Source organism: Eurytemora carolleeae, unplaced genomic scaffold (genome assembly GCF_000591075.1).
Source record: "Eurytemora carolleeae unplaced genomic scaffold, Eaff_2.0 scaffold45, whole genome shotgun sequence".
NCBI lineage: Eukaryota > Metazoa > Arthropoda > Copepoda > Calanoida > Temoridae > Eurytemora > Eurytemora carolleeae.
Genome location: NW_019396182.1, coordinates 15,007 through 36,433, shown reverse-complemented (window position 1 = coordinate 36,433; position 21,427 = coordinate 15,007). Strand labels below are relative to the sequence as shown.

Here is a 21,427-nt window from a genome sequence, read left to right as displayed (position 1 = left end):
GATCTTTGCTCCATGTTATACTTTTCAAACCCTCGACCTCATTACAAACTAAAACATTTTTACTTGAAAAAGACTCATATGAATAGGGTATTATTGTGTACTGTCAGCTGAAGAGATACAATAATTTTTATTCATTATTATCTCGTTAAATTGATGTTTGAGGATCAAAAAAGTGTCCAGATTTTTTGACACGATCAAATCCACTAATATTCAATGAATAAAATATTAAACCGTCTACCATTCTCCAGGTCTGTGCTGAGTAGAGCAGAACTTGAAGCTATTCCTCTAGATAACAATCTCAAGGAGGATGTAGTGAAGGGAAAGGTTAGTGTGTTTTATATTTTCTCCTGTAGTTCTCGTTGTATGGGTTTCTATACCTGAACTCTGAACAAGGTTTTATGAGCTGCCATGAATTATGCTTGAGTTTCACAACTTCCCATTCAGTTTCAAGAATTAGGAATGTACGTGTTCTAATGGTGAACGAACTGTAACTACTTGTATTGGAACGACATTTTTTGCATTATTAGATAAGATTTTAAACAAAGATGGCTTGGTCCTTACTTATCATAAGTAGCTTATAATAACCATAATTAAAATTAAATCCGTCCTGAAAAGGTTAAATCTGTAGAATCTGTAAATATGATTAATTTTACAAACATAGCTAAAGACGATCAACAAAAATATATAGAAATTAGTTAAGCAGAAAAAATCTAGAATTGCTAAAGGAAGTCATTATTTTGAAAAAGGTTTCATAAAAGGGGGGGGGGGGGTAGTTAATTGTGATGTTTACTATTTATTTTACATTGCACGAGCTTCGATTTATTTTCTACTTTAAATATTTATTTCTGTCACTGATTTCACACTCAAGAAAATATCGATTGACTCAAACAGTTTCAGATTTCTAATCCAATCTTTTCAAAGTATCATTTCAATATGTTGATATGATCCTTCGTTTATGGTATAATCTTTAAAACAGTCAAATAGCCAAGCAAAAATGTTAATATATCAGTGTTTTGGTTTAGTAAGAATTCAAACTCCCATTTCTCGNAAATCTTTTTAAATTTCGTAGAACATTGTCTATACTTTACAGCCACGTTCTCTAACCCGGTTTAAAGGGTAAGTTTGCAATCATCTGAAAAGTTTATTCAATTTTTCCCTCTCAAGTAAAAGCCAGCAAAAGGTTTCAACGAAATAAACAAAAATTTTAACTATATATGATTGTTTATCAGTATAAATATTATATATAGATAAGTACATTATTGCAACCAGTCCCAATATTCAACCTATGCATCTTGGAACAGTTTATTCTTCTTGCTCGCTCTTTTTCTATGCCTGGGGATTTTTAAAACTAGAGGAACCATGGTTTGTATGGAAGCACAGCTTGAAAACTCTAATGTGCAGGGAAACTATGCACATCAGTATACAGACAGGGACTCTCAACAAACATGAACAGGGTCACCAATTATACGAGAAAATAAATCATATCTGCATGCAACAGACGTTTGTACAAAAACGAGACAATATGTTTATTTTTCTGGTGTTTTCCTGTTTTTTTAGAAAGGTTCACTTTCAAATACAGCGTTAACGAAACGTCTTAGCATCTTCATGTAATCCCAATGTTTGTGATAGATAGTAAAAATTATAAATATATGAATGAATAATTTAATATTCAGAGAGATATCTAGAAAGATACATATAGTCTAGAAAACAATGACAGATAGACAATAAACAAACATATGAGGTAAACTCTGCAAAATATTTTGCAAAATACTTTGCAAACGGGATGAATGCAACCTGAGCCAGAGTATCTGTAGAGGGGTGTGGGAGTAAAAATATAATAGGCCAAAGAGTGGGATTAACTAGGGAGTGGAGCATAGTCTGAGGTAGGGAAAGAATACAGAGTCAAAGAAAATATAATTATATCATAAGAATATCCCGGTTCTAACTTGATTGGAAATTGGAAATAGGTTTTAAAAACTTACAGAGATCGACTAGAGTAAATTCTTTGTCTTTTTCTAAAACATGCTTTTCTCTAACTCATCAATTATATGAGAAGGAATTGAAAACAGAGTGAAGTTGTATTGTTGAATATCTAAATCCTTTACTTTTTCCGCATTCACAACTTTAGTATGTTTACAAAGAAAACAGTTTCTTGGCTGTTAGATAATGTCATTAAAACTTTCTCTACAGTTTATCCAGCCTGCTTTATAACCTTAAATGCAAGCAGTTTAATTGAGGAATGTAAATTACTGTATATACTAATAGATGTTGCAGAATATATCGGAGTTAAAAAAATATGAATATTTCTTGATATGATAACTAAAGTTCCTGTAAATCCTGAAATTACCGGAAGGACGTATTCCAAACAAATTCTTTTCTTAGTTTTTGTTCAAATTAACCTAAATTTCTCTCAGTTTATGTTACTGGTGAATTTGTATTCTATATTTAGAACTAAATACAGGTTTATTGATCTTATACTGTAGAGTGTAGATTAATCAATTGCTGGAAATCTGTTTAGGATTCATTCTCAAAGGAATTGGTTTATTTTTAGAATCTATTTTTAGTTTTTTTATTGAAGATTGAAGGGAAATTTTCTAAATTCATGAAAGGAAAACCGTGAGATTCAATAATGTTTCATTTTACAATAAAAATATGTTTAACATTTCTAAACTCTGAAAGAAAATATCTTTCAAGCTGTTCAGAAAACAGCTTAATAGTTTAGAACATATTTTAACCTTCACACATTTACTTTCATGTTAGATATATGAAACTTACACTTTTTGAGGACAAAGAGTTTTTCCAATGTTAGTATATCATCATTATTTGAGTAATTTCTACTTTTTCTATTTTTCAGCTCTGCTTTCTGTGCATGAGAACTAGGTTTTCTCTCCTGGTCTGGGGAGTTCGTTGTCAGCTCTGCTCGCAACAAGTTTGCTCCAGGTGCTCCAACAAAATGAGGATTCCATTGGAGCACTTCTCATCCGTCCCAGCCTTTGCTCTTTCTCCACATACACCGGTACTTTCGCCTGAACCTCAACAGGTAAAAAATAAGCATATGTATTAGAGTTCAATCATTTCTCTTTTTCATCTCTAATGACAACTAACTGTTTAAAACTTTTGAAACAACCCACATTTCATTTAGGATGGAGTTTCAAGCTCAACTCCAGACATACCATTTTTCCCTGGTGGAGGAAGTGCTGGCTCCGCCCCAACCTCCCCGAACCCTAGACGGAGAAGCCAAGAAGCCTCAAGGGAGGGTGCTAGAAGTTCATTTGCCGGACCAATTTCCCTTCCTATGTTTACAAGTCAAGGACCTACAAAAATCAGTGCTAGGTACGTCTAAATGTTGCTTATATATATCTATTGACTTTAAAAAGTCACTATAATAAAATAAAGAGATCTAAAATGGATATTTCTAACATTTATTTTAAAAAACGAGTGTTTTGAAATATTTGCATTTAAGGCGGAGTTAAAATTGGTTGATTTAGAAATTAACAAAGGAATTAATGATGGATATTTGATGGTACTTCATGGGAGTGTTGTAGAGCTTCATGTTGGTGGAGCAGATCAACAGGAACTGGGGCAACAGGGCTTATCCAACCTAGTAGGCAGAGATCGCGGCTTTATCATGCTGGATTTGAGCGATTATGTTGTCTCTAGAAGTGGAGTGCATGATAAACTGGGAACCCTCGGGTAAGCCTGTCTGCTGCTAATTGAGTATCTGCGTCATCATCATAAAGGAGTCAAGAGGCTCCCTGTGTCGGAGCTGTTACTAATTCAACTGTCCTAACCTGACTGACTGGGATGTGTTATAGAGGGGTGAGGCGGGGAAAGAAGGAGCAAGGGTTACATGTGTGTACTTCATGGCGGAAATGGATCTTGTGTACACATGCATCTTGAGAAAAGGCTACGGCATTTGAGTCGGAAAAATCGTCTTCCTTATATTTCGAATTTGTTTTAACAATATCATTGCTCAGAGAAAGATTGTGTTTCGGTGTATTCAAATTATCTCTGCAACTTCAAGCGCAGTCATAAACCCTTGTAGGTTTACATTTAAACCAAGCCACAGATTTAAAGGATATTTGCAGTTTTTATGTGAATTCATCTTTTTTATTTATTCTCAAAAACGTCTTAATTTAATAAGAAAGCTTGAATTTGAAATTTATAGTCATTAATTTTAGTTTACATTGATCAAGGATGTAATGCAAGGAAAGTTATTTCAGAAGTGTACACATCTTTTGTACTGCAGTGTACTGTCTCTGTGCGATAATGTAAACACAAGACGGATGTCAAAGCCTGACATGGGATCCATCTTTCTTATAAAAAAAAAAACAATGAAATATTCTGTTCATGGAAAACTATTATGTGAATTATCAAAATTATTAAAATTTAATGCTTTTAACCTCCTGGGATACTAAACGAACACTGATGCATCTATTTTTGTTTACAAATTCCGCCCAAAGAGAACTGGTATCAACACGACCGCAATTGACTTTCCTTGCATTACACCCTTGACATTGATACTCTGTTAATGGTATTTTTTAGTTCGAATAATAACTTTATAAATTGAAAGAAACAAGAAAAAAAGCTTGAACCAACAGCTTTAGATCTTTGATCAGAAAGAAAAAAGTTTTATAAAATTAACTATTTTAGATTTGGAGAATTAAAAAGAGTTTTGTCTCGTGAGGATACAAGGAGTAGACGGGAAAGTATTGAGGTAAAGATACTGTTCAAACATCTTATATTATTCATAAGTTTTTGCCACAATCTCTGATTTTCTAACCGTATATCTTTGTAACCCAAAGTGGTAGACCTGAAATATTTCAAACTATGAATTGTGTTAGATCAAATAAGCTATGTTTGAAATATTAAAGATTTACACCATCAGGTTGCAAAGATAAAGAGGGGAGAATATTTATGTTCTTTTTAATAGAACCGATTTTTTTTTCTCAGGGTACACTGCTGACAGTATGTACGGATTGTAAGGAGATGGTTCTACAGGTAACACCATTTTTTTATCCTCTAAGGGACAGTTCTGATATTTGAAAATGAATAGCCATGCAGTTATATAAATCCTGTTTTTTTTTATAAAATCGTCTCAAACAATCAAAATCTTTGAGGAAGGGGAGAACAATTTAAACAATTCTTTTTAAATCCTTATTTTCTTTTTGCCCCCTACTTTATATATGTATATATGCACTTCCACAATTTTTTTCGTCGAATTAATTTTTTTTACATTAAACTGCATTTAAAAAAATAAGGAATTGATAATAAAATAAAGTATTATTAGGTTGTCAGATCTCAGAAAACTGCACAGAGATTGCAGATGGCAAAATCTCTATATCTTCAACTCAGCCCTGGGTATAAACAAGAGATATACTAAGATACAGGATTTAAGAGATACAGGATGCAGTGAAGAGAAAATAAGATGCACTATACTTTGAAGAGATTAATGGGATACAGGATACAATGAGCAAATCACAAGATACAGGATACAATGAATAGCCTTCATGTGAATATGAATGGTTCCGATAATATACAGGAAGTGAAAGAAACTGAAACAAAGCGTGATATGGAATGCGTTCTAAGCAGTACATGTCAGTAACCATTGTGAATTGTGAACTTTTAAAAACAAAAACATGATCTTTGACCCATCTGAACCCATTGTGTATCCGTCTTCCAAATCTTTTCTTAAAGTTTTATTATTTTACCCTCCTTCAAATATGATAAAGTGTGTACTCAAAAGGTCGAAATATTAAAGTTTTCTATAAATGGTTTAAAATTTAAATTCTCTTATATTTTTATTACTACGGGTTTTATAAGTTGGGATCATCTTTGTTTTTGATTTCTCTGGATATCTGCTAAATTCTGTGATAGTTCTTCTAAATAAGTCTGCAAGCTGTAAAAGACTAAATACACAGATTACGCGCACAGATAGGACAAACGTTTAAATCTATTTTCGTTTTAGCACATACGTTTATTCTTACCTTACCATTCTAATCTGTATCAAGTAACCTTTATCTTGGTTTCTTAATTTCAATTGACTGGATTCTAAACTAGGTTACTTTGCATTATTTTTACTAAACTTTTCCTCTCTCTCTCTTTTGTCCTATCTGTGTTTATATTGTTTAAGATTCTCAATCATTTACGCATTTTAAATGCGTAGCGTGGAAAAGAGCGAGAATGGTTGCAAAATACTTTAAGAACAAATCACCCGTATGTAGACAGAATTAAAAAGCAGCCCAAATTAATTTTGAAAAAAGTTCCAATTCAGTCCAAATCTTTTAATTTGATTTTGCCTTATTATAAAGATTCTGTTTTTAATTTTAATCTTTGGTGTTTTGCTGACAATGAATTTAAAAAATGGGTGTAATTTTTAAAGTTTTTTTCAACCGCTTTGTTAAAAACTTAATTGTTACTAATTCAACCAATTTCACTACCACTAATGTATGTAATGGACAATGGTATGTGATCTACATATTTGACCATATTGGTAAAAACCAGGCTGTGAGACTTATCGTAGAAGTATCTTTCTTCACAGAAATAAATATTTTAAAGTGTAAAATATTTACTTATTTTCAATAATTTTCAAGACAACCTGACTCAAACAAGTTTATCATGAGTTAGTCAAATACTGAGCTAATCATCACTCTAACCTTATATAGGCATATTTGCACAAATGACGTCAGTAATGTAAAATATTTGACTGAAACCGGTTCCTCTAAATGAAATGCGGGAACGCTTTCAAAAATTGTATGGATAGCGTGGGCGAAGAAGCCGCAACTCCATCTTTGGTGATTTATCAGAAATTGAAATAATTCTCAGAACAAAGATGGGATCAAGAGTTCTGTATAATATAATTGAATATGAGGAATATTGCAAATTTTGAAAACATGTTGAGTAGATATTTATTACAAATCAGCATTGAAGAGTAAAGTATTCTAAAAAGAAACTAATTGACCAAAGGTTGGAAATTTTGTGTTCGTTAATCTTGAACGTTTGATCTCGACATCCAATATGGACCCTTTTAAATTTGAGGATAAATGGTTAATCCCAAATGTTCTGCCTTCAGAGGGGAAAACCTTTGTATCTTAAATATATTTCTTTTTGGTATAGATTTTTTGTTTGGATTTTTATTTGTAAAATAAGATCAAACATGATTAGTTTGATTTCCAAGGCACAGTTATCTAGACAACTATAAAAGTTATTCATCAGATTTTAAGACCGTGTCGACTTTGAAGTGTCACAGAGATTTGGGTTTTTGGTTTACCGCACCAACTCGAGCATACATTTTTTTTAAGCCTTGGACAGGCACATTTCAAAACTGCAATTTGATAGGCGTTTTTTTGCAAAATCCTGTTGGAATTTTGCTTTAGAGTTTACTTATTTGGGTTTGCAGTGAAGGAATGATGAAGCAAAATGAAACAGCAATTTAATTTCTGCATTGTCCGAATACATGCTTCGATCTGGTCAAGCTTATTGTTCCATTGTGAGTTTATTTGAGCAGTTTTAAATGTAAAGGATATTTAAACACATTTATTATCATATCAAATTTTTACGACGTGTTTTTCTCATTGCGAACCAACTGAAACTTTCTTAAGCCAGTGATTATTCAGGTTTGAATTGATACTTTACATTTTTAAGATCTCAATCTTAGGATTTAGAATGGACGGTTTCTACACTTATAGAGATGGATAAGCCGTAAAAAGCCTGGGATTAAGATACAGAATTTCAAAATATACTTTTAAAAGAAACCCTAACGAAGGAGATAGGCCTTTAAGGGTATGTTAAAACAGGCATAAAATTGCTCTTCACTACATCTCTAGTTAGTACACTATATCACAAATTCTTGTTTATAAAAATATATTATGTATATTTCTACAATGGAGCTGCAATCTGATTGTGTAAATCTTTTATATTTTATAGACTATTTGATCAAACATAATTCGGGTTGTAACGATACAAGCATAAATGAAAATAAAAACTCTTAGCGAGTGGTCTCTTCCTTTAAAAAAAAATAGAATTGAAAACTTAATAATTTAAAGCATACATTTTAAGGAAGTTAAAAATTGAAGAAAAAAACACCAGTGAAAGATCGAAATGAATTTCTACAAATTATATTAAAATAGGTATCAAAAGCTGTAATTTCAAGCCGTTGAATACTGTTCACATTTTTTTTTTTTTTTTCATCGTACTTTTAAATTGTTTGATTAATGGCTTCAATACAAAAATCAGTTGTTCGTCTCATAGCTTTAATTGTCAACAAATCCCTGTGAAATTGACGTTGCTGAATTTAGTGTTTCAAGACAACCCTTTTGATACCCGGACACAGGAAAGGAACTCCTGCGTAGGCTCATTTACAATTCATATAGTTACGTACACTTCATTAATTACTCTTCCTATAATTACATTTGATAAAATTTGCATTTACAATTCATATAGTTACGTATACTTAATTAATTACTCTTCCTATAATTACATTTGATAAAATTTGCATTTCCAAATTCTAAATTGATTTTACATTGATATAGCCGCAGTGCTCGGCCCCCTAGTCTGTTCTAGCCGCAGTGCTTGGTCAGAAATTGTCATAACCTAACCTAACCCAAAATAAGGCGAGAGACATTTAACATTTAAAGGGGGTGGTAGTGTAATTTCAAGTGACCCTCCATGAAAACATGGCAATGCCCGATTTACAATTTGTACAACGGTATCCTTAAAACCTTTGAGTTTTCGTCGAGTACACAAATATGTGTGTGTAAACTTATCGAAAACAACAACTTTAAAGTTTAATGCCCACGATAGTATAATAAAATTAAGGGTTTATCTGTTCAAGTAGAAAATTTTTTAATATATTGTAATATTCAATATAGTGTATTTAAATTTATATATGATACTAGCTGAAGTGCCCGGCGTCGCGTCGCCCAGGTTACCCGTAGTTACTCCGCCGTTTACCCGCGCTTGGTATTAAAAATAGTCAAAATAAAGCCATATGATTTTATAATAATAAGAAGTGTACATTAATAAAGTTATTGTTTGTGTGTAATATCGAAAAATCTGTAGAATTATGGTGTTTCACCTATACCCTCCTTTAACATATTGCAAAATTGCACAATTATTCAGCAATATTCTTGGTATGCAAGGTGTAGTGAGTCTTTGATATTTATTAATTTAAAAACTCTAAACCTTTCACCTTTATTCCACACCTCAAATATTTCAATAAATACCGTGCAACAATCAATTATTACTAAACCAATTTGTCAGAAGTCTAATGATAATAATCTTACAGTCTTTCTTGTCAAAATGTTTCATTGTCAAACTTGTCAACCTTACAGCCTGTCTCTCACCTAATCCTTGCTCGCCATTCTCTCTAATTTCAACTGTAGCCTTTTTCCTATCTTCCACCCTTTCTTGTCAATCTTTCTGTCCTAATTGTCTACCAGCATTTTTCGTTGATCTACTATCTTTCTTTTCATGCGATCAACTTTTCTTGTTAACATCCTATCCTATATTTTTGACCTTCCAGCCTTTCTTGTCAACCTTTTAGCCGTTCATGCTAAACTTTCAGTTTTTTCTCTACAAGATACTTCGAGGAATGTTGAGGTTTAAACATTTTTTTTTGAAGAAAAAATCGTTTTTTATTTTTTTGTGTGTAAACTATACTATTGACCAGAGTGACCGTCAGGGTGAGTTGTTCCCCAGGTCTAATTTTTCTTCTTCATTACTTAGATATATATTAGTAGATACCATTTATACCATTTAGAACTTTTGGGAGGTTGGAAAATGTAGCGAATAAATGGTTTGAACAAATTTAATTTAAAAATAATTTCTACTATCAAAATGATTGAAATCCGTAAGAAATGCGCGAAATTTTGGATAAAAATCCGCGAAAATTTTCAAAACAGTACACAAAATGACGAACTTTTTGCATAAAACATGCGCAGTTTGTCTCACACAATATGGTAAAAAGTCGACTAAAATTCAAAAGATTACTCCTGCTATTGAAACCAAGATCAAATGCTTCGTCTGGAACCAGTTTAGTGTACAAGCGGCCAACTATCCTAATGTTAATTGCAACAGCTGTCACAGAAACCTCTATGATCTTGACAAGAACAAGGTGGAATACCTGGGAAACTGGATAGAGAAAATATCAAAGGTAAATATAAGTTGTTTTTTCAAGTATAAGCACAATTAGATGCTTTTAATATATGAAGAAATAAAATAATAATCTCTGTTTGGTTATGTCCGATCATAACTCAGGAACCCCTCAATTAATTTGCCTCAAATTTTGATTGGGGAACTCTGTAGAATCATAGGAATGTCTTTTTGTGGTTTAATTATTTAAAGTTAAGTGGGTTGACTTTAATTTCCAGTCAAAGAAAGGTTCCAAGCTAATTTCATATATAAGTATATATTTAACTTAACTATATATTTGAGAATCCAGCTTGGCCTAGAGTTTTCCAAATAAAAATCAACCCACACAACAACAAAAAAATTCTAAACCAGGCTAAGAAAATTCCCGTGGTTAAAGCGAGTTTCCCAATTCAAATTTGAGTCAAATCGGACCAGGGGTTTATGAGTTATATTCAGACATACAAACAAACAAACAAACAAACAGATAGACAAACAGAGATTATTCTACTTTATATACATACATAGATGACGTTTCTCTTCTGTTTATAAATTAATCTTTCTTCGAGTATTTAAAGTCTAAGTATAAGTATTTGCTAACTATAATTGTAAACTAAAAAAAAATTTATTTACTGTGTTAAAAAAATATTGGATATCATTAAAATACTTGATATGTTTAGATTGACAGATCCATGGTCTTAGAAGATCCTCAAATATAAATCTGAAAGCTGAATAATTGGCTTCATCTAATGTATCTTTTCCTAAACCTGTAAAGTCTTCAAGATTATGTTCAACTTGTTGTTCTATTGCTCAGTTTATGGCCTTTGTTTGAGAGCTGGTTGAGCTCAAATTACATAATGTTCAGAAGATATCAAGGTGTAGGATTAGATGGAAATAATGCAAGTAACTTTCTAAAACTGACAGACAAGCTTAAAGATGATTTAAAAAACGATAAAAAGTACAACCTATTGCCAATTGTTCACTGTCTGAAAAAGTTTCAAAAACATCAAGCAGAAACCTTTGGTATGGTAGTTGGAGAAAATGTGGAAACTGCTGTTCAAGAGTTCAAACAATCTTATAAAGATTTGATCGAATATGTTCAATACACATTTGATGGTGTTGAACTGAGTGTCACCTGGAAAGTTCAGAACATGGCCTAGGAGTTTACTGTGAACAAACAGGAGAAGCTATTCATCATTAGTTCAAAAAAACATGGAACAGATACAAACGAAGAGTCAATTTTTACATTTTTTTATTTTTTTTTTTTATCGATTTTGATGGTTATTATATCGTTAAAACTGACGAGGGTCAACCCAGACCGAAATATATTTTCAATAAATGTGGAACTAACATCTACTTTTTTACTCTACAGAGGTTCGGTCCATCACCATCACTGAATTTTAAATCGAAGAGTCAATCATGAAGATTATGCAAAAGGGTTAAAATCCAGTGTTGTTGAATTTGCAGCACATAATATTAATTAGATGTAGCAGTTAAAAATGTAAATATTTCATGTTCATTAGTTTCAGAATATAACTTATCTTATACATGAGTCGTATTTTTAAGTATAAAACAACATTTAACGTTTATGATGTGTTATATAGCTTATAAATACACTATTATCATTAATTCTAAAGAGAAATTTCGTGGACTTTTAATTTTCGAAAAATCTTAAAATTTCCAACCTCCCAGAAGTTCTAAATGGCATAAATGGTATCTACTAATATATATCTAACTAATGAAAAAGAAAAATTAGACCTGGGGAACAACTCAGCCTGACGGTTACTCTGGTCAATAGCTAGCTTCAGATTTATTTTTACCTACCTTTTCACAGTTTGTGGGATAACTGGGTTTGTTTATATTGTTCCCAGAGGGCAAAATTTAAAAGAAATCTTTCGGGTATATCAAACCAAACCTAGCCCTAATACGTTTTAAGAAAGCGAAACCCAAACTCTGGCAAACCCGGGTTTCAGGAAACCGGTAATCGAAGCGAGTTTTATTATTTTATTAATTTTTGCACTCAGAGCCCTGAACTTAAAACAGCCGGTATCGCTAGCTATGAAAACCAGTTTTGGAACCCGGGTTTCACGAATGGGGTAAGGCCGTTTTGTGGATATGAATATCTTAGTTATGAAATATTATTTTATTTAGTTTCTTCATATTCTCCATTTTTTTCGAATCTCTGAAATCAAATCTACACAAATGTTAAGACCCCGAAAAGGAAACTCGGGAGGTTCGTCAACGATACTCTTTTAAATTTCGGGCTCAGATATATACACAATTTGCGTACATTTCAGTTAGGCGTTACTAGTTTCCTTGGGACCAAAGCGTTAAGAAACGCCAACCATTTTCTTAAAGGAATTGAGTCTTTGCAACAAACTCAGATTCTCTATTCCCTATATCTTCGCAACCCAATAACGTAGACCTCAGATATTTCAAATATGAATTCTGTTAGATTCAATAATATAAGTTTAAAATATCAAAGATTTAAAATATCAGGTTCATATATAGAGGGTCCGGGGATTAGAAAAGTTAGGTTTGTGGCAAAAAAAAATCAATTCCTTTGCATTGTGACAGAATATATCCAAGAAATCATTTGAATTTTTTCCCTGTCTTGAACGCGATAATCTTCAAGATTTAAGCAACAGTTCTTCATAAACGCCCTCCCCCGCCCCCCTTCACAGAAGAATTATGTTTTGCCCCTGAATTCTTGTTTTGATCTCATTCAGTTCCCACTGCGGAACCATTTTTTGACGCATTAGACACGGTGGTTCCCAGTCAATATATATTTCTTGGTTTGAACTAGGAGAACTGTTACTGTTACTGTATTGTTATTTAAGAGTATACTCTAGGTCTGGATAAACACTGATGGATCATCGGCTCAGAAACCTGTAAAAACCAAATATATCATTCCTACACATGTATCTGTTATTCAACTGTCAACAGATAAACACACAGTGTTCTAACACTCAAACACACGCATAGCCAACAAGCGGGGAATTTGTAAAATTACAAAGTATGATGGTTGGCAAAGAATTTATTCATAAAATATATATAAATATTTAGGGTTACAAGTACAAGTATGATTAAATATTATATACAAAAATGAGAGACGCAAATGTGTATGTAGTAGGGTTTCCAACGAAGTTTTCGCGTGAACGAAATTCGCGAAAATGAACAAACGAAACTGAACGAATTTCGATTAAAATTTAGACGAAATTTTCGTTTATTTTTTGTTCGATAAAATCTAAATTTATTTCCATTTCGCGTCAAGAAGATTGTCGGCTTTCTGAGTACTGTCTGGTGAAGCCCCTCATGGTAAATGTGTCGCGACATTTTCATGTTATTTAATATATAAGGTAAGCTAGCAAATGATCTCAGGAAAAAAGATAATTCCTTAATATATTAGTTTCAAACTCTTATGCATGAAAATAAATAAATAAATAAATTGTTTATCAGTGATTTTCTGCATTTCTATTTTCACGCCTAGTAAGTGTATTCTGTTAGTGTTTAGTGGTGAATCTTTAATATACAGGGTTACGCACAAAGGATGAGCCTTTAATGACAACCTATACATCTTTAACTATGAAGATCTGAAGGTTGAAGTTGGCTTTCTGTTTTGAATATAGTTCGTCAATGATTTGATAAAGAGAAAATAAGCTTAAAGCTGCAGGGAACATTAAATTAATAAACAAAGACCCAAAACATTCTGACTGTTGTTATTAAGTCTCGTCCTTTGTGGATAACGCTGCAATGTAGAATGACTGGTTCATGATTCTTGTTAAAAACAAAAACCCTATCCCAGCTGGGCTATTTTTGTCTAATATAGGTGGGGGTTGCCCCCCCCCTCCCCCCTATGATTTTGCCCAGAGTTGAGATAGAGAAGTGTGATATATGTTCTTAGTCAAACTTTTAAAAGCCTGCTCAGTGCTCATAACAAAAATAGACCTCAACTTTTATGATTTTCATAACTGTATTCATGTATACATTTTTCCCTAAAAGGTTCGTGCTGTTTCTGATGACAGAAAGTTTTTATATTTACAAATATGTTTTTTAGTGCAAGGTTTCGTGAATCTTTCAGTTTATATTCTAGCAGACATCTTGGTATTTCATGAATTACAAACACAACAAATATTAACCTAAACTATGATGATTAGTGTCTATAGAATAAAGATTGGGCAAAACAAAAACAATATAATTATGTATTCATCATTACATTATCATTTACTTGGTCACTAAATTACTGAAGCCAAATCACAATGTTTTGTATTAATGATAATAACCCAACAGAAAATTATGCAGTCCCATTAACATGTTTATGAACATGATAATGGGACTGTAAGCGTAATTTTAAGTGACTATCCATGTAAAGATGGCAATGCCAGATTCACAGTGGTACCCTTAAAACCTTGACTTATTCTCAGTAATAAATATTATTATTATTATTTATTATTCTCAATAATAAATATTTTCTTTGGAATATTCGGAAACAGCTTTTAATATAAAATATTCAATAATTAATGTCAAGGGACACAAGTAACGCATTAGCTGTGTTGAGTTTACAACCGCGTTTTACTGGAATTCAAGTGGTTTTTAAGATATTTAAACCTAAATCTCTCTTTACTCGATGAACAGTCAAAGGTTTCAAGGGTACCATTGTTAATCGGGAATTGCCCTCTCTGCAAGGAGGGTCGAACTAGGACTGAACATAGGAACCGGAACATAATTGGAACTAACACCCTGGGTATGAACAACATCAGTTTTGGTTTGGGTTGGGAGGATTAAACTGCATGAAAGAAGACCTATTATAAATACATACTTGTTCTAAGTCATCATTTGCTGGCGAATCCTTGACATTTTTTGAGTAAAAAGTTAAACTTTCCGGAAATAAGTTGGTTTTTTTGCTCACTTGTGTGCGATTCCATTAGCGCCTGATCCAATCAGGGTTCAGTGATGTGTTTGGTGTCTATTCTGAACCAATAGAAATTGCATGGCAGTATCATCTATCTTCTAATCTATCTCATTATTCAATTAGAGATGAATCCTTATATCGGGACTAAACAGTAAATGGAAATATTTACTTCTACTGAAACTAGTGTTACTAAAATATGTGTTCTCAAAGACGTCCAAATCTTCTCCCTAAACCCTTTCTGCCCCTTGTTTCAAAATTCAGAGGCTAGATTCTGAGGAATGCTTTTATTTCGGAAGAGATTTGGAAGTTGTGTTTTTCTCAACCCTAGCATGCACTCTTTCCCACACTGAACAGTTTAGTTTTTAAGTCATCCCTGGATTTGATATTTGGCCCCTGCACCACAGTTGAGCTGCTGTAAATACTACGTCATCCTTGTTAAAATCCATCTGCATTTTCCTGACCTCAAACATCCCAATAATTCCCGTCCTCGAACCTCAAAGACCTTTGGAGACTGTATTTCAGACATAGGAATTTTAAAACCTTTGAAGCTATATTAAAGGTTTAGTCATTTTCTGAGATATGGGTATACGTGGCCAAACTCAACCCGCAAACCTTTTTGATTCACTATACAAAGAAGTTTTAAAAGTGACAATAGATTTAGGAAAACAACTAGACAACCCAGGACCCCTCTTGTAAAAAAAAATTGTTAAAACCTTTTGCAATTCACTTGATGAAATAAAATTGTAGAATTATTTTATGGTTTAGTTTCTTTAACCTTTTTTTGAATAAATTTCACAATTTCGATGTTATATTATAGTTGGGACAGTATTTGAATGATAAAGGGTAAGGTTTGCATGGTGAGGGTAAAGTGAACTAAAGGGGGGGGGGAGGAAGACCGGGAGGGGGGTACAGGAGGGTGTACAGAGAGGATAAAATTTCTCAGGGTTTCTCTTCCTGTTTGACCCGGGACTGTATAGTTGAACAGGGATAAATAAACCTTGTCTTTTTATCATTAGTTCAAACTTTGTTCCCGTTCCGAAACCTTCATACATTTACACACATCCTCCTCATAGACATTCCAGGCTCACAATTCCCGTATTCTATACTTTAGGTACATAAAAATCATTCGTAGTAACATTTGATATATTTTTTCTTGTCTACGCGTCTTACCGTGTCACATAGATCTTGTCATTCTATATTTGTTGCATAAAAATGCTGGGTCGAATTTACACTGGGTAGTCTAGATTAGTCAGTGCGAGTGAATGCATAAACACTATATATATATAGTACATGTTGTACCGTATGCGACGATTGGTGTGTGAAGTGTGTGACTTAATAACACCAACACTGCTAGATGGAATAAAAGTATAGTTATTTCAATAGTTTTGGGGTCACAGGGTGGCTTATCAGACACAGTACTTTAAAAAGCTTTTGTCAAAAACTTAAATTTTTCTAATCCCTATATATTTGCAATCCTTTGTCGTACACCTTTGATTTTTCAAACTTTGATTTCTAAACGATCAAATAATCAAAGTTGGAATTATAATAAAGGTTTACATCATCATGCAGGTTATGAATTAGAAAATTAAAGTTTGTAGCAGGACCACAGTTCCTTTATTGATGTGTAAAAACGTAAACCCTTCTCTACTTTTACTTTTTTTTTCTAACTTAATACTCTTTTTAAATTTCAAAAATTTAAAGTAAATTCTTTCATTCTGCATTCTTCATACTCTATGTACGTAATTCGTAAATAGTTCTTCAAGTTCATATTACTCATTGTATACCACAATTCAAAAAACACACAAACCTCCTGTGTTCCCCCCTCCCCGTCTTTATGGGGGGTGGGCTTCTGACTATACTAGGTCTCACTCTCTACTGTAAAGTTGCACGTAAATCATGATTTCTCAACTCCTATTCATTCAACTAATAGAAACTATTATTACCTCCTATATCTGCCTCGGGAATGTGTCTACTGGAACCCTAAGTTAGGGTACTTAATCCTTCATAACCTTTGTCAAGTACTACAATATAAGAAATGAATACAGGGGAAACGAAAAATTGAACAGTTCATTGCGATACAAATGATCGATTCGAGTTCTATTTAACAATGGAGCCACATCAAATACCAATTTAGTCAAATGTGCGAAGAGTGAATGAAGCAGAAACGAAACTTGGTATACACAGAACAGCTTTCAATTTATTTATACGGACTAGGAATTTGTAATAAATATTAATCAAAATGAGAAAAGCGAAGGAGAAATAATCAATTTTACACTAATATTTTTTTTGCTTTGATTACAAAATGACCGATTAACATTTTTTCAGTATTAAGAAAATTTAGATATTGTGAAAATATAGGTCTTTCTGGATCCAAGTTTTAGCTGAAAATGAATCTTTATAGAAAAATGAATCCTTAAAATATAATGTTATTTTAAGAGCAGACTTGATTCACAATGGTACCCTGTTGAAACCTTAATCTGATCAATAATGAGGGAGATAACGTCGTTTTCTTGGAAGGTCACTGAAAATTACTTACACAGGCCATTTGAACAATTGGCTCCTTAAAAATCCGTTTTGAGAAGAGAAGGTTTTAAATTTTATGCGGAGAGATTTGTTTGTATTCAATGTTTAATGTGTAAAGGAAGAAGAGATGTACAATGTACATGTAAGCCATTGATTGATAAATAGAACCTTTTAAAGAGTTTCTTTCTCTTTTTACCTGTTTTTTGAGGAAGCAAAAACCTGAGTCTTATATGGAATTGTTTCTCAGATAGGATCTCTGCACATTGCTTGTATGTGTATGTATTGTGTCGGGTTAAAGATTTCCTTTCTAAACATTCAATGGAGATTCGGTGGTTAGGGGAACAGAGAGGGTGCTGGGTGTGGGGGGGGGGGCACACGTGATTTAGTTTTTGCTGTTAAACATGCTTGTAGTATAGTTTGTAAATTTTCCAAAATGGTGGTGGAGGAGAATATTAGTATAAAATCTTCATATTTAAGAGTTGTGAGTTCATCGCCGAAAAAGACTAACAATTCACCACAGTCTTTAAAAATTTAACAATAAAATATGTAAATTTCCTTTTCCTTTCCTCTACTTTTTTTTTAGAATTGGGGGGAAATATTCCTACAACCTCTATTTTTGTGGATTTTTAAGTATTTCCTCCTCAAACACTTTATTTAGTATATTTTTGTTGTTATATTTTATGAATAAAAAATTACTTATTTACACCTTGATTTAGAGGGTGGGGGGTACTGTTGCAAATCCTATGAAGTTGATTCTGATGGATACCAAAATTATATTAATTTATATTGCCTTTTTCCTTGTTGGTTTCTTAATTTAGATCTCATGTCTCATATTGTTTCTTGTTCGCTGATTTATTTGTTCCTGTGACCTGAAGTGCACAAGGTTTACACTGATTAATACATTGTCATGTTTTCCTTCCTAGCAGTCCTAGAAGGTTGTGTTAAATTAATGAAGCTAGGAAGAGAAACCCCGAAACTCAAACTACGGATACACCCAACAGTCAATGAAGTGTAATTTTTTATCAAGTGCCTTAAAAAATAATCCCATTGACAACAGTTAAAGACGTTTTTCACTTTAAATCGATTTGTTTCATAATTATGAAACGAGAAAGCTATACCTACTTAGAGAAAGGGTTGACAACCTAGAGAAAGGGTAGGCAACCCAGAGAAAGGGTAGGCAACCCAGAGAAAGGTTTGACAACCTAGAGAGAGAAAGGTTAAGCAACCCAGAGAAGGGTTTGACAACCTATAGAGAGAAAGGGTAGGCGACCCAGAGAAAGGTTTGACAACCTAGAGAAAGGGTAGGCAACCCAAGAGAAAGGTTTGACAACCGAGAGGAAAGGTTGAAAACATAGAGAAAGGGTTGACAACCTAAAAAAAGGGTTGAAACCCTTAAAAAGGGTTGACAACCTAGAGAAAAGGTAGACAACCCAGAGAAAGGAATGTCAAACTAGAGAGAGGACTTGAGAAACTTGAGAAAGGATTAATAATTTGTATTTAAATACGTGAAGAAATTAATAACTGTAGCACCTCATTTTTTATATCTAAGCAATGGCGTACATCTTTGAAATTTGAAACTGTGTAATTTGCTAGAACAAAAATTAAAAGTTAAAGAATAATAAGATTAGAAAATTAGAGTTTAAGACGAATTTTCTCTGTTCAGTTCCTTTACATAATGTATATATGCACACATTGTACTGCAGTACGCATTTCTATTTCAACAGTAAGTAAATTGTATAGAGTGATCTGTTAGGAGACTCAAGCGGTTCATGAATGTGCAGCGTAACAAGCACAGCTCTAAATCTCAAGGATTTTACGCTTATAAAATTGATTTTCTTGCTTATGTCATTCATATTATTGATAATATGTGATTTGTATTACTTAATTTAAAAAAATTATCTATAGTATAGATTTTCTGTGAAATTCATTGGTAAAAAAAGTGGCCACTAAAATAACTTTATTTTCTGCTAGTAAAGAAATAATTGTTAATGCCTTAAATTTGTCTACCTTAACTGTTTTAATTTAGTTAAATTTCTAACTAATCTTATTCTCGTCCATGTCATGTAAGTTATTATAAGTTATCACAAAAGGATTGCTTGGTTTATCATAATTAAAGTCTGAAAAGTGCTTAAAAATGTAGAAAACTAGTATTTACGATTTTCACAATATTTATCATATTACGTAAAACCATCTTTCGTCTCTATCATTTCTGTCATAAATATTTGTCAAGGTTATGTGTACGGAGAAAAAGTTTTGGGAGGTGATGGGAAATTTACTCAAAGGAGTGGGAGGAGGTTAAGGTTGTGGGGGAGGGAAAGGAGTGGGAGGAGGTTAAGGTTGTGGGGGAGGGAAAGGAGTGGGAGGAGGTTAAGGTTGTGGGGGAGGGAAAGGAGTGGGAGGAGGTTTAATTCCAACTCAATGATGAATTGCAATTCCGTTGCCAAGCCTCATCAGTCTCACCTATACAACAGGAAAGCTTATTCCCACCAAGGAAAGTCATTTTACTTTCTAAACCTTTAAATGTCAAAAACTATGTTAATATGTTTTCTTTAAGAGTAATTATTAGTTAATTAAAAATTTGGAGAAATATTTGAGGAAAATTGGAAACAGGAGACTCTTTCCTCATATTAGCTGACAACATTTTTTAACATTGATTGTGCACTAATAATGACGATCTAATGAGGAAGACGTACGCTGAGGACGCAAACTTAGGAACGGAAAATTAAGAAGACACTAATATAATGAGAACACAAAATTGTGACACTGTAACATACATAGTATTACATATATACACCCATACATATACATACATATATACAATTTAAATACATACATACATAAAAATATACATAAATATAAAGCAATAATCAGAGAAGCTTCTCAGTTTTCATATTTATTAATACAAATTGTTTCAGATCTCTCGATCCTCATCAGTCAATAAACATGGGTTAACATATACATATACATATATACAATATACATACATATCTAAATACATACATTTTCGCAACTTTTTATAAAAATCTGTCAAACTAAAATAATCTTAGTTAAAAAAAAAGTATTTTTAATCGGTAATCGGTTTACAACAGGAAGGGGGTTGATGAAAGTGTTGTTGGAAATTATCTGATACTTTAAGGAATGATGATATTGACGTGTATAGGCCGGGAGCCATGGATACCTTCTCTTTAATTTTTCTGACCTGGCAGGTTGGCGGACATAATATTTCTCAGGACATGAACAGGCATGGACAATACAGACAGACATAAACCCATTTCTAAGAAAATATCCACGAGATTCATATGATTGTCCTATAACAATTTTTAACCAACATTTCGACTTTAGTATTTTTTCACACACTCCCTTAAAGTATTGACAAATTTAGTGTAAAATAAATTCTCTCTCTAATTTGCGCGCAAAATGCGGAATTTGCACATCAAGAGTTTTTCATTTCGCGGGAAATTCTTATGGATAGGATCATATTCATAGGAGACGTTTAAAAATAAACATAAACATTAGGAATAAGGTTAAAGAAAATAAGGTTTATATATAATATATACTTGACAGACTTAACGCTGATTAGATTTTGTTACAGACGGTTTTTAAAGATTTTTCCGAATTTTTACTCCTCTGCAAAGAATTTCATTTTTATCCAAATATCCATTTTATTTTTATTATTATCTCCTGAAAGTTGTCCCAGGACATTTACGTAAATTGATAAATAGTAGATATATCGTGTTGATTTCAATGTTTATTAAACCGAAAGGATCGAGAAATATTTGGTACAGGGTTCATTTCACCTGCTAATCATTGAATAACAGACCTAGACCTGTAATTACAACGTCTCTTCAACCTAGCTAATAATCA

General features: G+C 32.7%; 1 protein-coding gene across 2 annotated transcripts in view; it reads left to right on the top strand.

Moving 5' to 3' along the window:
• The window catches only part of LOC111697440 (protein spire homolog 2), a 40,241-nt gene extending 33,921 nt beyond the window's left edge, over positions 1-6,320 (top strand). For both annotated transcript variants that reach the window (XM_023467463.1, XM_023467464.1), the window contains 6 exons: positions 249-324; positions 2,855-3,040; positions 3,143-3,333; positions 4,654-4,717; positions 4,954-5,001; positions 5,291-6,320. In XM_023467463.1, coding sequence (XP_023323231.1) covers positions 249-324; positions 2,855-3,040; positions 3,143-3,333; positions 4,654-4,717; positions 4,954-5,001; positions 5,291-5,383 — 658 coding nt within the window. In that variant the 3' untranslated portion in view covers positions 5,384-6,320. The remainder of the gene's footprint in view (positions 1-248; positions 325-2,854; positions 3,041-3,142; positions 3,334-4,653; positions 4,718-4,953; positions 5,002-5,290) is intronic.
• The last annotated feature ends 15,107 nt before the right edge of the window (positions 6,321-21,427 follow it).